The sequence below is a fragment of the Lampris incognitus genome, chromosome 20, assembly GCF_029633865.1.
Source record: "Lampris incognitus isolate fLamInc1 chromosome 20, fLamInc1.hap2, whole genome shotgun sequence".
In the NCBI taxonomy this organism is placed as follows: Eukaryota; Metazoa; Chordata; class Actinopteri; order Lampriformes; family Lampridae; genus Lampris; species Lampris incognitus.
In genome coordinates this window covers 17593933-17611393 of record NC_079230.1, presented here as the reverse complement: position 1 = coordinate 17611393, position 17461 = coordinate 17593933, and the positions used below count along the sequence as shown (strand labels likewise).

The 17461-nt window shown below is 48.1% G+C and overlaps 2 protein-coding genes across 2 annotated transcripts; both read right to left on the bottom strand.

The window, feature by feature from the left end:
* Nucleotides 1–2816: 2816 nt before the first annotated feature.
* si:dkey-85k7.10 (endonuclease domain-containing 1 protein) lies at nucleotides 2817–4006 on the bottom strand. The gene is made up of 2 exons (XM_056300172.1): nucleotides 3713–4006; nucleotides 2817–3401 (listed from the first exon to the last, which is right to left on the bottom strand). The coding sequence occupies exons 1-2, from the start codon at nucleotides 4004–4006 to the stop codon at nucleotides 2817–2819; spliced, it is 879 nt and encodes a 292-aa protein (XP_056156147.1).
* Nucleotides 4007–8587: 4581 nt separating this feature from the next.
* On the bottom strand, nucleotides 8588–10283 carry si:dkey-85k7.11 (endonuclease domain-containing 1 protein). The gene is made up of 2 exons (XM_056300171.1): nucleotides 9990–10283; nucleotides 8588–9211 (listed from the first exon to the last, which is right to left on the bottom strand). Exons 1-2 carry the CDS (start codon nucleotides 10281–10283, stop codon nucleotides 8588–8590), a joined length of 918 nt encoding a protein of 305 aa, XP_056156146.1.
* Between the last annotated feature and the right edge of the window lie 7178 nt (nucleotides 10284–17461).

The following is a 17461-nucleotide window of genomic DNA, read 5'->3' as shown; positions in this document are numbered from 1 at the left end:
ATCATCTGTTTCCATTTCTTCCTGTCGTCTGCATCTTCCTCTGTCATACCAGCTACCTGCATGTCCTCCCTCACCACATCCATAAACCTCCTCTTTGGCCTCCCTCTTTTCCTCTTCCCTGTCAGCTCCATATTCAGCATAAGGCGAGTTTTATTCTCTTTATCTAATTCAAAAGAAATAGATAAAGAGAATAAAACTCATCAAATGTTCACCAGTGTATAAAGGACAGATACTGACAATACACCCTAAAATTTTATTCTGTTTGCTATTTATCTGGGGTCAAATAGGATGCAAAGCAACCCCCTGTCATGTAACTGGCCAGGGTCTGAGAAAACTACCACAGAAGATCAGAATCTCAACACTTATCCCAAACCCTGCTTCCAGTCTATTCATTGCCTTCCATCCATTCCATTCATTGCCTTCAATCCATTCCATTCATTATCCAAGCCGCTTATCCTACTCAGGGTCGCAGGGATGCTGGAGCCTATCCCAGCAGTCATTGGGCGGCAGGCGGGGAGACACCCTGGACAGGCCGCCAGTCCATCACAGGCCCCCCCCCCACACACACACACACACACCTAGGGACAATTTAGTATGGCCGATTCAACTGACCAACATGTTTTTGGACTGTGGGAGGAAACCAGAGCACCCAGAGGAAACTCACGCAGACATGAGGAGAACATGCAAACTCCACACAGAGGACGACCCGGGACAACCCCCAAGTTGAACTACTCCGAGGCTCGAATGCAAGACCTTCTTGCTATGAGGCAACCGCGCTAACCACTGTGCCACCATGCCACCCTGGGGTAGTTGAGAAGAGTAAATCTAAAATTTGAAATCTATGACAGGCAAACTAATTTATTATTAGAACCTGCATTATAACGCTAATCGTGTCTTCGTGTCTCATGTAGGCTGAGACAAGATAGAAATATTAAGTGAAAGCAGGTAGAGGTTTTTTTGCAGAAGAAATTGGATAGCACGGGAAGACTAATATATAACTGTTGCTCTTTTTGTTGACAGTGAAAGAACAGAAGTCCCGTTTTTTTACCCCCTTCTCTTTAGAAGCTAATAAATATTTAAAAAAAATCTCTTTTGTGAAGGATGGATGGATGGATGGGTGAATGGATGGGTGAATGGATGGATGGATGGATGGATGGATGGATGGATGGATGGATGGAATTACATCAGAAAAATGTACAACCAGCAGTATAACCAAAACGGTCAACCTAGGAAAGCGTATCCCTGCAAATTGAGGCAAGGCAAGCAACAATCAACTGTATCAGTGTTACAAATATAAGTTGGATTAATCTTTCATTCAGCTGATCAGTCATATAAGAAAAGAACAATATGAAACATTTTAACGTGTCTTGTGTGGCCACCAGTCAAAAAAAGGCTGATATCAACTATTCACAAAAGATTGAAAACAGGACACCACTAGAGGTAATGAGACATTAAGCTTAGTTATCTTTATTAATCCCCATGGGGACATTCTTCCACTGCATTGTGACATGTGGTTCAATGGTTTCTCTGCTTCTGTCGAGGCATTCACTGTGCAAGTGGTCAGAGAAGCAACACAGGATGATGGTGGCACACAATCTGATATCGCCCTGTCGCTCCGATGACGTCATAATTATTGTTGCTCAAGGACCATTGTTGCAACGGACCAATCACGTTGTTTTTATGTCGGGCCTATGCGACAAGGGGAAAAGAAATACAAAAGCTAACCTAACATAACCTCAACCTAACACGTATCTCACCCCAATCTTAACCCGTAAGTTAACATTAACCTAATCGATACCCGATAGCTAACCCATGCTAGCCCACAACGCGTTATTATTTTTCCCACCTGAATTCCGGGAAGACCCGCCCATACTCTATCTCTGATTGGCTAACGCTATCCCTAACCCCACCCTAACCCTAACCTTAACCAACCTAACCAACGGAGGCAACGAGTACTAGCCAATCAGAGGCAGAGTTCCCGGAATGCGGGTGGGAAAAAAAAACAAGGCGCCCACAACCGTCGTTCGCCCCCCCCCCGGGGGGCGATATTATGAACCCTACATAGGCCTCGCCAAAATCTCGTTTCTGGCTTTGTCACGTGTGCGCCACCGTAGCAACGCGAAAATATGTTGTTATGGGGTTAGCGCTCATCAAGGAAACGCTGTACCTGTCTAAGTTATCCACAATCAACATTAACGTTTTTAACTCAATCTTTGCTTGCTCCACGTTTGAGCATAGGATACTTCACCCCTTATCATGACTACAAACAAAACGAGCTCCTATATTGTAGTAATATGACTTTTACATTTATACACAGGTAACAACTTACTGATTAGCTTTCTTAAATGTGAGAAAGTCTATTTATTAGATATATGTTCATTTTCAGACAACTAACGTTACTTACCTCCGTTCTGTTGTTGACAGCCAGCAGTCCAAAATTACAAAAGCAGCCAGCTGTCCAAAATTGCGAAAAATACAAAATTACAAAATTGAAGGTAGCTAACGTTAGCTTTGCTTCGCACCGAGTTGATAGTTGATTGTTTCCTTAGCAACGCAGCGGAAATCCGGCGTCCGTTCGCGAGATTTGGGACAGGGTACGGGATTTTGGCGAGGGCTATGTAGGGTTCATAATATCGCCCCCGGGGGCGTAAAGGCACGACAACGTGATTGGTCAGTTGAAATGACGGTCGTGGAGCAACATTAATTATGAAGTGGTAGGAACAACACCAACACGGCGATATCAGATATACACCGCGGTGGCTACAGTACTGCGAGATGGCGCATTGACAGCTAAATATTTTTTTTTCCTAATGAGCTTAATTAGAATAAGGCGGGACACAATCATCCACAAAGACCTGAAAATTCTTGTCCACGAACGTCGACTTCTTGAGAAACTCCTCCAGCTTCTTGATGGAGATTTCCAGCACCTGGTTGCCCTCCTTCTCGTTGACGCCATAGTGGGCGTAGGCCGGGAACTTGTAGCGCTCGTCGTAAGGCGCATTGCGGTCGTAGTTAATGCAACAGTACGCCGACCACATGTAGTTGGGCACCGCTACGCGGTTGGCGTTTTGCCGGCGTATCATCCTCCCGGAGGTGGTGATACCTGTGACCACGTAGGCCGTTCCGCGGCAGTAATTGTTGAGCCGCTTGCGAATGATATTCAGCTGTTTCCTCCAGGCCCCGGTGCTGAATTCACGGACCTGAGGCACAATATTGGTCAGGGTGTAGGTGGAGGCCTTGTCGTCAGGGTCGGCCTGGTGTTCGTCGGGGTTGAGGGCGCCGCGCTCGTAGATGACGGCGTTCGCGTAGTCCTCTAGGACGGCCTGGGTGTCCTCGAAATTCATGTGTGTGTAGCCCAGTGGGAATGGCTGCATCTCCCCCGTGTCGGAGGATGTCGATAGCTGTGTGGGACAGGCAGACGACATGAACGACTGAGGGATCATGAGATGGTCGACTGGGATCTGATCCGACTGCTCAAAAGTAAAACATTTTAATCGGGGATACATACACATTATGTATCCAAAGGAGTTGAATCAAGTGCAACTGGACTTGGTTGCACTTGATTCAACTCCTTTGGATAACCATGACCTGGATGAATGAGAACATTCACAGATACACATTATGTAGTGTGGATACAGGGGAGGGCAATGACGTGAACTTTTCTTTAATATCTCTCTAGATTGTACCTGTCTCACAACACGTTTGTTTTTACCTGGGGCTCATACATCCAGGGCACATCCATCCGCTTCTCCCCGTCTGAACGTTTAAAGGTGTAGGCAGAGTAGACAGGGACGTGCACCCCCGAGTCGTACACCGTCACATAACGTGGCTTGTTGTTGTAACGCTGGCAGATGATCTGGAGGTTGTGGTACTCCAGCCCTGACGGTGGGGTCCCCATATAGAAAAATGCTTTGCACTCCGGTGTCAACTCCTTTTCCACCGACCCTCTCACCGCCGATATGACTATGCTGACAAGCAGCAAGGCCAGCTGCGCCCAGACCGCCATGGTTTAGATGACTACCGAAATCAAGCCAACAGATGGTTGCAGTTGTTGTGTCAGGGATGTTTGCCGGCGAAGAGCCTGTGAAAGAAGTGGAGGAGTCCCCAAAAAAAAGTATCAGTTTTACTGAAAAATCATTTTCTGGAGCATCTATTTCTGCAAATTAAATGCAAAGCGTGACGCTCTTGCTTGCAGCAGAGTGAAATAGGAACAGCCAGTTTCACACTTGGTTCTCTGCTATCGGTTTTCAGCATGCAAATCCTCTTACACCTCAACCGGTCCACCACTGGTCCGTCACTTGGATACCTGAATGATGGTGCAGCCAATACTATCACAGTGCTGCAGCTTCTTCCATTGGGGGATGAGGAGGTTTGAAAAAAAAGTTTATCTCAATTTAGATCTTTTGGTCATCAGGTTTCTTAAAGAAGTAAAGTCCAGAGAGAGAGAGAGAGAGAGAGAGACCAACAGCTCATTCATGACACAAGGCAACAGAGAAGGCTGTCTGGTTTTTGAGACGCTTACATATGAATTTATTAAACTTCACAAAGTGTTAACTCGACTAGATTCATCCATATACATTTTATGGTACACGAGCAGAAATGAACTCAAAATACTGGATAAGGATCTAAAAGAAATTTTATTTTTCTATTATGTTTGGGTATTTAACCCTTATAATTTCAAATAAAATATATGTTTTAATGAATTCATAAGTGGAGTTTTTTTTCTAACTTTTCATAGAGTTTTAATGTTTTCCACATAATCTGAAACCTCAACCTCTTCTTAAGAAATCAAACACGTGGGAATGAAAATAGATAATCTTACAATGGTAGGTGTTGATGATAGGTTTAAATAAAAACAATTAAATCATTCATAAATCAATATTTTTTTATTGGTGAGTGTTTTCATTAATTTATTTCAATAAGCAACAGCGCATTACAGACACGTGACTCTCCCCCATCCTCCCTCCCCCTTAACGTAGTTTTTGACCTTTACATTCATTTAGACTTTGACTCTTCACAACACAATTTATTTATTTTTTCTTTTCTGTCTTTTTTTTTACATTTTTCCACAGGAATAGAAACATGCTGACAAATGTTCAACAAAACCCAATTAAATCGATCTTATCGATATTGATTTATGAAAACAGTTACAGCGATAAAGGAGAAAACGAGAAAAGAAAAGGAAGGGGGAGAAAGGACTAGGAAGAGGGATGTAATCCAGAGGGTGTTCCAGGGGGTGCGCGAGGCAGATGCTAGCTAGCAGTGTGTACATGTATGTGAGGTGTTGACCTGTGAGAAAAATGCATGGGATTCGTCCTTATTAATTCTGGTGTCTGAGATCTGCAACTTATCCTAGTGCCTCTGAGCAGCAGACAATCTCTGCAGCCACCTACGGGCCCCACAGTCGTGCAGACACCCCACGACCAAGAGAACAGATGAAGCACAAAGCACCACAACCCCAGAGGAACACAAAGCCCAAAGGGAGGCCAGGAGCATGCAGAGCGACTGCCCCGCATCCCGAGGAGCACAAACCAATCCCAAAACCACAAGCCGGGCCTGCACCCCCGAGGCACCCCCCACCACCAACCCCTAGGCACAGGGTGCATCTGCAAACGTGGGACCCAAGCTGAGGATGGATAACACCAGCAGACAGACAACTAACACCAACCGCCGGCTCGGAGCTAGGCCCTGGCCCTGTGATCGACAGACTGACACCCCGAGCAGATAGGCAGGCAGGCCACATCCAGCCACGCCTGCCACATTGCAGCCTGCTAGATGCCCCATCCAGCTGCAGCATGCACCCACGTAGCCAAATACTCCCGACCCAGGCCAACCGACGGCAACCCCCCGGGACTGACAAGGCCCCCGCCAGTGCCCATAGACAGCCAGACATGCAGTCCCCTGTGCCCATTCCAGAAATGCCAAGCAGTGGGAGCAAGTCCAACAGCTGCCCCCCACCCCACGGCACACGCACACACGATGATGAGCCACCACCCAGGGGACCCAGGGAGCACCCAGCAGCACTCGCAACAGCCCCGCCGGTACACAGCAGGCAGGATACCACCCAACAACAAGGACAAAGTGATCCACTTGGGCAGCCCCCCCCCTTCCCTGTCGCCCTCCGGCTGACCACCTACCCTCACCGACCCGCTGACATCCCAGTAAGTCCCAGTGCATAATGTGCCCTTGTGTCATGTATGGAGCTATACTGGAAGGCTGTGGGGGTATGAGTCATACAGGCTCATGTAGTATCACCTGAACCACTCATACCCCTCCTGCTCCACCAACCCCCTTGGTATGGAAGTGGCTGTTGTTTGGAGTATGATTTGTGTGGATGGGTGTGTGAACTAAGCTCGTGTGATTGGACAAAAAAATGTCAGGACATTGTTGAGGTGCAAGCAGGGGCAGGAGCGTCGTGGGCAAGATTTCAGCCGCCCGCCGTGCCTCCATCCAAATGGCTCACACCTCACCTGTCCCAAAAACCACAATGCAAATTCTGTTTAGTGATAGCAATGCAAAAAGAACACCTGCTATTCAGGGATATCACACACACACACACACACACACACACACACACACACACACACACACACACACACACACAGGCGGCACAGTGGTTAGCGTGGTCTCCTCACAACAAGAAAGTCCTAGGGTAGTCCAACCTTGGTGGGTCGTCCCCGGTCGTCGTCTGTGTGGAGTTTGCATGTTCTCCCCGTGTCTGCGTGGGTTTCCTCCGGGGCCTCCGGTTTCCTCCCACAGTCCAAACACATGTAAGTCAGGTAAATTGGCCATACTAAATTGTCCCCAGGAATGAATGTGTGTGTGTGTGTGTGTGTGTGTGTGTGTGTGTGTGTGTGTGTGTGTGTGTGTGTGTGTGTGTGTGTGTGTGTGTGTGTGTGTGTGTGTGTGTGTGTGTCGGCCCTGTGATGGCCTGGCGGCTTATCCAGGGTATCTCCCCGCCAGCCACCCAATGACCGCTGGAATAGGCTCCAGCGACCCTGAGAGCAGGATAAGCCATTAAGCTAATGGATGGATGGATATATATATATATATTTGCAGCTGATGATTGCTTATGGCATGAAACAGGCTTGTACTGTCTCATAAAGAATTTACTTGACTCACTGGATTTTATACATATATATATATATATATATATATATATATATATATATATATATATATATATAACGTTTTTTCCAGAAACCGTCAATGTTGTTGATAAAATCTATACATCTATATTTATACACACACACACACACACACACACACACACATATATATATATATGCGTAGATTGTTTTCCAACACTTCCAACTCTTCTAACAGGTTTGTGCTTTTCTGGGCCGCTCAGTTACTAGCAGGCCATCGCTCACCCTCACATAGCTACCTCACATTGCCTGCTGGTGAAAAAAAAACACCCCAGTTCAAAATGATATTTACAAAATAATTTCACACTACACTTCATTTGTTCTGCTTGCTATTATAAATACGGGGCTGTGCTGTGATCCACGGACAGGCCTTAATCGAGAAAAATTACGATACATTTAACATTTCACAAACGTAGAATTTGATTGGCATCTCATAAAATGTAGAATGTAAACGATTACAGCCTAATCACATGTTTATGGAGTTTTCTTCTGGATCTTAAACTAGACTTGAAGTAAAATTGTTCTTTTTCTTAATTTTATACATGATTTTTTAATAGAGGTTTTTATTTATTTGTTTGTTTGTTTGTTTGTTTTGCCCCCTTTTCTCCCCAATTGTACTTGGCTAATTACCCCACACTTCCGATCCCTCCCCGGTCGCTGCTCCACCCCCTCCGCCGATCCGGGGAGGGCTGCAGACTACCACATGCCTCCTCCGATCCACGTGGAGATGCCAGCCGCTCCTTTTCACCTGATAGTGAGGAGTTTCGCCAGGGAGACGTAGCGCGCGGGAGGATCACGCTATTGCCTCCAGTTCCCCCCTCCCCATGGAACAGGCGCCGCGACTGACCAGAGGAGGCGCTACTAGTGCAGCGACCAGGACACACACATCCGACTTCCCACCCGCAGGCACGGCCAATTGTGTCTGTGGGGACGCCCGACCAAGCCGGAGGTAACACGGGGGTTCGAACCGGCGATCCCCGTGTTGGTAGGCAACCAAATAGACCGCCATGCCACCCGGACGCCCCTTTTATAGAGTTTTTATCGAGGGTTTTTTTTTATTGTTTGTGATTAGCTGAGTTATAACACCGGGGTTCCAACAACGAAATGAAATGCACATGTTTAAAATAAATTCACTGACATTTAGCTGATCTGGCTGGTACTAGTTGGTGATCTCCTCCATATGGTCCATTTTCTCAAGCTGCCATTGACCTAACAGTTCTTCTCCTCACTGGAGTCTTCATCTAAGGCCAGAAATTGCTCTTTCAAAATACATGTTCGTCTTTCGTGGAGTCAGATCAATTCAATCCAGAACGGACTTGACCTTGGATTAATTTCGAGTTCATAACACCTTTATGAAAACTGATTTGGTTTGAACCAGTTTATTCTAGTTTATGAATAGACTGAATCCATAACTTGTCAAGCCAGCGCAACATGTTCTCTCAGACCAAAACCGCTTGTAGGTCCTTCGTTTTCCTCTTGAAACGGTTCTCTGACGGACAGCCCTTGTAGAAAATAGCAAGGTTGCTGTCCATATTCGTTTGGCTCTTCAGAAAGGTCTCCAGGGTCTTCAAAGGGACCTCTACCACACTGTGGCCGGTCTCCTCGTTCAGCGCGTAGCCCCCATAGCTGGGGAACATGAACCTCACCTCGTACGGTGAATTGCGGTCAAACCACGGGCAGCAGTACGCCAACCACAAGTGTTTTGGGATTGCTATACGATCTAATCGATCCCTCTGTATTGTTGCCCCAGAGATTGTGGCCCCCGTCACTATGAAGGATTTACCTCGGCAGAAGTTGTTGAGCCGCCGGCGGATGACGTCCAAATATGGATCCCAGGAAGCTTGGAGGAAACCTGTGATCTGTGGAATCACGTTGGTCAGGGCGTAGGTGGCAGATTTCTCTTCAGGTTCCGCTTGGTGCTGATCCGGATTCAGCGAGCCGCGCTCGTATGCCACAGCATCCGTGAAGTCCTCCAGCACAGCCTGGCTCTCCTCAATCTGAGGGAGACTGTCATCGCTCAAGGGGAGCACCCTCATGTTCCCACTCTCGTCGTCTGAAACCAGCTGTAGAAAGATAAGTGCAGAGATAGGTGGTGGCACTGATTTTAAATATGATCATGATCCTAATAATTTGTCTGAGGGCAATTTCATGGCCCGATTAACCCACCAGGGGACCCCGGGGTACGCACACCCATTGCCCCCCCCCCCGCCACCCGCCCCGTCAGATAGGCTACGCAAACAATACTAAACATTGTTAAATATAAAACTAATGCAAATACCCAACATGGTAGCTTGGGGCCCTGCATCAGTAGAGACTGTAGCTTGGGGCCCCCGCATCAATAGAGACTGTAGTTTGGGGCCCTGCATCAGTAGAGACTGTAGCTTGGGCCCTGGCCTGCATCGCGATGTAGGGTTGGAACAAACGTCCCTTGTAGGGTATAACTGGGGATCTCTACTATACGTGAACAAAATACCCCTGACCTTTTGGGGGCACTCGCCCGGCATGCCCGGTCCATAATCCAGCCTTGGGCAATTTATAGGAAGGCTGTGTGGTAGTTTAGAAGCGGGATTGTGTGTTTTCACTAGGATTACAAGAGAACACAATGCAAAGAAAATACAGACGATTGCACCCTGAAAAAGTAAACTTTTCTTGATAAATTTGATTGGAGACAATACCCAAAAGAGTTGCCTTGGCATTGTTGCACCAAAAAAATATGACTGTAGTTTTGACCGCGTCTTACATGTAACTTGCTCTAGAGAGTTGCCCATCTATTTTGCCACATTTATTTTGGCCAGCTGGCAGTGGCGTTCAAACTGAACCCAGCAGTGCTGCTATCAGTACCTGTGGCTCGTACATCCAGGGAGTGTCCATCCTCCTCTTTCCATCAGACTTCTTAAAGATGTAGGCCGAGTAAAGAGGGAGGCGCTGACTGCTGTCATACAAGGTGGCATAGTGAAGCTGGTCTCGATAGCGCTGACAGATCCTCCTCAGCGCGTCTCCCCGGATTCCCTCTGGTGGGGTGTGCATATAGAAGAACTGGCTGCAGTCTTTGAAGCTCCTAGACACGCTTGCACCCACTGGGGTGGAGACCATCAGCAGGTGGACCGAAAGGAGGTAACACCAAAACAGAGGCATACTGACACAGCCGACGAAGGCAGAGATGACTGGGGATGGCAATAATCAGGATATTCAGAAATACGGTCATTCCCTTGTCATAAATGATTCCTCATTTCCGGTCACACACACCAGGACCAGTAAAGATGGCTAAAAGTACAAAAAAAGTTGGAAAAGAGGTGAAATAGCTATGGTAATTAACTGTTTGAAAGTGTCATTGAACGGGTTTTGCTGTAATTGCCTACACAAGTAAAATGACTGCTCTGCCTGGGCAAAAAAAACCAGTATGGAAAGCAGCAGTAGCTAAGAGTGTATCCATTGGCTGGATGGTTGGCTTATCTTGTACCACAATGTCCTCACAAGCCCGTGACACAATGGCTTGTACATTATGTCATCTTCAGAAATATAGTGCAACCTTTACAATGCTCCTAATCTACTTCATTTTTTGTCACTATTTTGTGTATTCTACCTTCCTCAAGACGTTTCACTTTCATTCACATTTGCAGCCATGATGTGTAGCGCGCTCTAAGAACTGGAATTTGTGCGTAAAAGGGTTTTGTTTGGGCACAGGAGCTGGATTATGAGCAAAATAACCCCCCCCTTTTCTCCCAAATTGAATCCGACCAATTACCCCACTCTTCCGAGCCGTCCCGATCCACTCCCTCTGCCGATCCGGGGAGGGCTGCAGACTACCACATGCCTCCTCCCATACATGTGGAGTCTGCAGCCGCTTCTTTTCACCTGACAGTGAGGAGTTTCGCCAGCGTGTGGGAGAAATCACGCTATCCCCCCCCCAGTTCCTCCGTCCACCCCCGAACAGACGCCCCGACCTCCCAGAGGAGGCGCTAGTGCAGCGACGAGGACACATACCCACATCCGGCTTCCCACCCGCAGACACGGCCAATTGTGTCTGTAGGGACGCCCGACCAAGCCGGAGGTAACACGGGGATTCGAACCGGCGATCCCTGTGTTGGTAGGCAACGGGATAGGCTGCTACGCTACCCGGACGCCCTAAAGTAATCTAATATTAGGGCGAGATTCAAAAACACTTCTATCTTTGTCTGCAGGTCTCATTTAAAACAAACTTGGCGGGAGAATGTGCGTGCCTGTACGTGAACTCTGACCCGTGCGTACCAACATTTGGGAGGAAATTGGCGACGCAGATGGCGAATTGAAGCCAGATTGCATAATGATGCTTTTCACACATTTAATTTCGCTTAATATCAAACGTTAATTATAGATCCACGTTATGTTAAAAATTCAAACCAGCAGTGTTATTTGTACTTGCACCAAAAATAACAAAACCGACATAAATGGTGTTCACCTATCAAGCTTCCATCTTCTCACGGCGTCCCAGGGTGATGGGTGGGCCTACCACTGAGTGACGCGATCATTGTGGCAAGGTGCGAAGCAATCAGTCCGACTGCTGTAAACATGAATACTGCGGTGACAGTCGTGCGTAATGACGCATGGTGGATGCACTGGAACCGCCAGAGGACTACGCGAATGGAAGGATTAGGAGGGATCGAGTGTTCAGGGACCACGAAGATTTCTTGGCCCATGATGATGACTGGCTAACAAGCCCATTTAGATTCCCTAGAGCCGTGCTATTGGATCCGTGTGCTGAACTGGGACCGGCGTTAGACAGACTAACCCGACGGAACCGCGCCATCCCGGTACAAATACAGATACTAACCACTCTGGGGTTTCTGGCAACCGGCTGTTACCAACGGGAATGTGTTTGACAATATGAAATGTTTACCTTCATGTCTAAAGCCCCTTTTGGGAATAATACAATTCTGTCCTTAGGTCTGGGATATCACACAGCCGTCCCTGAGTGCAACAGTGCCTGCCGTCTTGGACGGCATCATTAATATGAGCAGTCGATACATCAGGTTTCCTTACACTGTGGGAGAACAGGCCAACATTAAAAGGCAATCTGCAGCAATGTCCAGTTTCCCCACATGTAATCGGTGCAATTGAATGCACTCGTATTGCTATAAGGGCTCCACATGAAAATGAAATTTTCTACGTTAATCGAAAGCATGTGCATTCAATTAATGTCCAAGTCATGTGACTCCAACATGGCGGCGACGAATATAGTGGCACGACGGCCTGGCTCAATACGACTCCTTTATCCTGACGCACACACACTCACCCGAAACGAGTAAAACAATTTAATACAAAGACAGTATTGTTATGTCTGCACACATCGACAGTGCTGCATTTGATTTGGTGCTGTTCTATTGTGCTGGGATCGATTGGTGATGCCTGCGGGCTCTGGGTTGTTTGATCGGGTCTGCCTTTGATGCTGTGTCAGTCTAAATAAAGAATGCCACGGAGAGGTTGTGTCGAGCGACAGCGCTGTGTCCTGACGTGATTTCTAAATACAATATTGGCGACGAGGATGGCTGATATCTCTCTCCCACCACCTGCCCCCTTCCTGGCATTACCTGGCGAGCCTCCGGTACCATGGACTCGCTGGCTACATAGTTTTGAAAATTACACCATCGCCTCAGGGCTCGACGACGTGAGCCAGGCTAGGAAGACGGCTCTGTTGCTACACTGCTTGGGAGCAGAGGGTCATCGTGTGCTCGGGACTCTGGGGAACGTCACAAACTTTGACGAAGCTGTGGGACTTATGAGCACCCATTTCGCTGCTCCACAGAGTGCCCTCTTTCGGCGATTTATATTCCGTCAGCGACACCAACTGCCTGGTGAGTCTGTGCAGCAGTATGTAGCTAATTTGCGAGGGCTAGCTAGCTCATGCAAGCTTGGCACGCTTCAGGACGAGATGGTTCGCGACCAGCTTATCGAACACACCAACAACGCAAAGGTGCGTGAGACTCTCCTGCTGGAAAAAGACGATCTTCTGCTGTCCAGAGCAATTACCATCGCATTACAGGTTGAGGGAGGAGCTGAGTGTGCTGCTATGCTAAATACACAGCAAGTGGCCACCTCCAGTCAAGCTGCCAACGACTCCTCCCTCTACTCACGGCTGCCCCTCGGGACGCAACCCAGCCAGAGCGAGGCGGGCGCCGAGTCCACTGAGGACGTCTTGCAACTGCAACAACAGCGTTCTCGGCCCCGCCCTCAACAGTCCTGTGGTAACTGTGGGTCTCGGTCTCATGTTTCAAGGGCTCAGAACTGCCCTGCCCGTGGCCAGACATGCCGTAGCTGCGGTAAGCAAAATCACTTTGCCAACGTCTGTCGATCTTCCCCGGCTGGGTCAGGGGGCCACACCCCTAGTCTTCAACCGCCGTCATTCACAAGGTGAGCTCTGGGCCAGTGTCATTCAAATCATGCACAGTCAACATTAATGATGTGTGCATCCCCCTGCTGTTGGACACCGGTGCAGGTGTGTCTCTCCTGAATGTTGATACCTAGTCAATTTTTCGGTTCACTGCCACTGTCCGCACCCTCAGCTGTCCTCTGTGGGTATGGTGACTCCAAAATCGATCTGGTTGGCTCTCTCCAAGTGACTGTCCGCTATGGAACCAAGCTGGTGCCCAATGCAGTTTTTCATGTGGCACGCTGTGGGGCCAACCTGATGGGCCTTGACCTGTTCTCCCTCTTAGACACAAGGGGGGCAGCAATCCTGACTGTTGCCACGCCTTGGCAGCAGAAGTGGCCATCGCTGTTTATGGGGCTGGGCTGCCTCTCCGCCTTCACCCATCAACCTCTCCTCAACCCTGCTGTGAAATCTGTCATCCAACCACTGCGCCGCATCCCGTTGGCTCTCCATGATGGGGTCTCCGCCGAGCTGCAACAACTGCTGGAAGCTGGCATCATTGAACCGGTGGACGCGTCACCTTGGGTCTCAAACCTCGTGGTGGCTAAGAAGAAGTCGGGGGGCCTGCGTGTCTGCGTCGATCTACGTGCAGTAAATAAGGTAGTGGTCCCTGATAAGTATCCACTGCCCACCTCAGAAGAACTCACTGCTCAGTTCTATGGCTCTGAGGTGTTCTCCAAGCTCGACCTCAGACAGGGGTACTTACAGGTGCCCCTCCACCCCAGCAGCCGAAACCTCACAGCCTTTGTGACACATGCAGGAGTGTTTCGCTACACCAGGATGCCTTTCGGTCTCAGCTCCGCCCCTAGCGGCTTCCAGAAAATCATGGTCTCCGTGCTGGCTGGCATACTGGGCGTGGCCATTTATCTGGACGATATAGTGGTACACGGGCCCACCAGTGAAATCCACGACAAGCGCCTCAACATGGTCTTCGCAGCCCTGTCCAAGCCCAAGCTAACTCTCAACGCTGAGAAATGTGTCCTCTGTGCCAGCCATCAAGATCGTGGGGTTCCGGCTGTCAGCGAGCGGTGTAACTCCACTACAATCCAACGTGGATGCCATTCAGGCCATCCCTGAGCCCAGCTCGGCCGCCCAGGTCGCCTCCTTCCTGGGTATGACAAGTTACTGCCTGAGGTTTCTTCCCCAGTACTCTGCGACCACAGCTCCCCTGCGCCAGCTGCTGCGTAAGGATGAGCCATGGGTGTGGTCAAAGGCATGCAGTGACGCTGTGCGTGGACTCAACTGACTTCACCACCAGTGTTGGCTCACTTCGACATCTCCAGCTCCACCTTTGTGACCTGTGACGTGGCATTGTGAAACTGAAACAGTGCTGCCGAGACCTGGTGTGGTGGCCGGGGATAGACAGAGATATTGAGGCTCTGGTGAAGGACTGTTCTGCCTGCCTTGTGAGTGGCAAGACTGGCCACCAGGCTCCCCCACCCCTGCAACCTCTCGCCTGGCCCTCTCAGCCCTGGGAACGCCTGCAGTTGGACATTTGTGGTGAGATCCATGGAGTTCCCCACCACCAACGCTTCATGGTGGTCGCCTACGATCTACACTCAAAATGGCCAGAACTCACCACTTCCGGCACTGTGACCTCACAGATCATCATTGACTTCCTGGACTCTCTCTTCTCTCGCTGGGGCCTCCCAAAGACCATCACCACTGACAACGGCCCTCAGCTGGTCTCTGCTGAGTTCGCTGCTTATCTCGAAAACAAGGGCGTCCGTCATATACGCACTGTGTACTACCACCCCCAGGCCAATGGTGGCGTTGAACGTTTTCACCAGTCACTGAAGAAAGGTCTCAGAGCACACATGGCCCAAGGGTGCTCTTTCACGCAGGCCATCCGTCACACTCTGCTGCACTATCGGGCCACACAGCACTCGACCACAGGCGTCTCCCCAGCCTCTCATGCTAGGCCGGGAACTGTGCATGCCCCTTGACAGGCTCCGCCCCTCCACACCCCAGACACCTCCCTCTGGGGTCAGAGCCTCAGTCACTCATCAGCAGTAGCGGATGAAGCAACGGTTTGACCAGTCAGAACGAACCAGGGTACCAGACATCAATGTGTCAGGGTCTGAAGGCCCCACAGGGACAATACAATGGCTTCATACTGGTCCTCTCCTCTCCAAGTCACCCGTCAGCTGGGCCCAGCCACCTACCTCCTCAGCGATGTCACTCCTGGCACTCCAGTCGTCTACGGAAGGTGTCAGCTCTGCCACACACAGTCGATGACACAACCTTAGCCAGTCCCTCAGCATAGCGAGACGCCCCGGGGCTTCATGCAGCTCCTACACGGGCTCCAGACATTCCTGGACCTCAGCTTCCCCTGCCTTCTCCCTCCCCACCTCGGCCTGCCCAGCCTCAGGCCGCCTCGCGACCTGTTCGCACACGTTTACGCCCTGGCCACCTAGAGGACTTTGTGTCAACCTTTCATGTTTGAAATCCTGCCGGGGGGGGGGGGATGTTATGTCTGCACACATCGGCAGTGCTGCATTTGATTTGGTGCTGTTCTATTGTGCTGGGGTCGATTGACGATGCCTGCGGGCTCTGGGTTGTTTGATCGGGTCTGCCTGTGATGCTGTGTTAGTCTAAATAAAGAATGCAACGTAGAGGTTGTGTCGAGCGACAGCGCTGTGTCCTGATGTGATTTCTAAAGACAATAGTCACATCTGAAGCAATGGAGGCACGGTATTCTTGGAACCTAGGGGAAGATAGGATGCACACTTTGTTTGCTGATGCCAAACTGTTTCAAGTAATCTTTTTCTCACAGCTAAAAGTGTGGCTATAACTATGTAATAACATTACAAATTATACACATAGCTGTTTGAACCATTACCAGTTAAGTTACATATTTAGTTATCTATATAACTAACATGCCCATATTAGTAGATTAACTAATTAAAGCAACTGGATAAATGAAAAGTATGAGAAAAGAGACATAATTTATAATAAGAGACTGACAGGACAGGGATTAATGAGCTAAACCTAATTTATTTATTGATTTAATATTGTTACTTGCTACCTAGCTGAGCTTTAACTCTCTATCATCTGAGTCTGTATGTTCATACTGTCGTTGGGTCATGAAGGGTGTGATATTGTTAGAAGACAGACAGGTCTTTCTGTTGAAAAGAAAAGCACTATATAAAATGCAACTTGATTGATTGAAAAGCTATGCATGCCTATTTTTAGAATTTGGCACACCCAATGCTGCATATATGCAACAAAAATAAATCCACATTTATAGTATGACACGTAACAGTTAACGTTAGCTATGAATTAAACTTTGGTTGAATTACACACCATATTGTAACGATCGCTAACGTTAGTCTAAGTATGTGGATATTCCTCTGTGCACTGCTGCATTAGGGAAAATTCTAAAAATGGTAACTTGGCTAGCTAGCTAAGTGGTATGTGTGATCAAAAAATGTTCTTGTAGCTTTCTAACAGTAACATTACTATTTCTTCTTTACCAGTTCATATCTGTCTCTGTTATAATTGAAAGAATGCAGCATTCAGTAATAATAGACCAAAGCAAATGTGTATTTGAAACTGTAGTGAATAAAGTTTTAAAGGAAAACTAAGAAAGCAAAGTTTGGTTAGGATTTTTTTTCTGCAATGTCAGATGGATTATTCCCAAAAAAGACTTTATGGACAAGATAAGCATTTACACCTTTATTCTAAAACATATACCCCCCCGGCTTGAGTCACAAGATAACACACCAATGGGACTCCACAGGGACTGCTGATGGAAACTAGCCTCTTAGCTAACTCGGATACATTTACATATTTCAAATGTTGATTAATGCACATTGTCTCTTCCCAAATGATGTTTAACATTTTAAAATTTTAAATGAAAATGTCTGGCCATGTATTATTTTAAGACTTTGATTGATTCACCATT

Coding starts and splice junctions, on each gene's coding strand:
- si:dkey-85k7.10 (XM_056300172.1), bottom strand. CDS start 4,006: ATGGCGGTCTGGGCGCAGCTGGCCTTGCTGCTTGTCAGCATAGTCATA. Junction 3,402..3,712: donor CCTGGATGTATGAGCCCCAG/GTAAAAACAAAC, acceptor TGTCCCACACAG/CTATCGACATCCTCCGACAC.
- si:dkey-85k7.11 (XM_056300171.1), bottom strand. CDS start 10,283: ATGCCTCTGTTTTGGTGTTACCTCCTTTCGGTCCACCTGCTGATGGTC. Junction 9,212..9,989: donor CCTGGATGTACGAGCCACAG/GTACTGATAGCA, acceptor ATCTTTCTACAG/CTGGTTTCAGACGACGAGAG.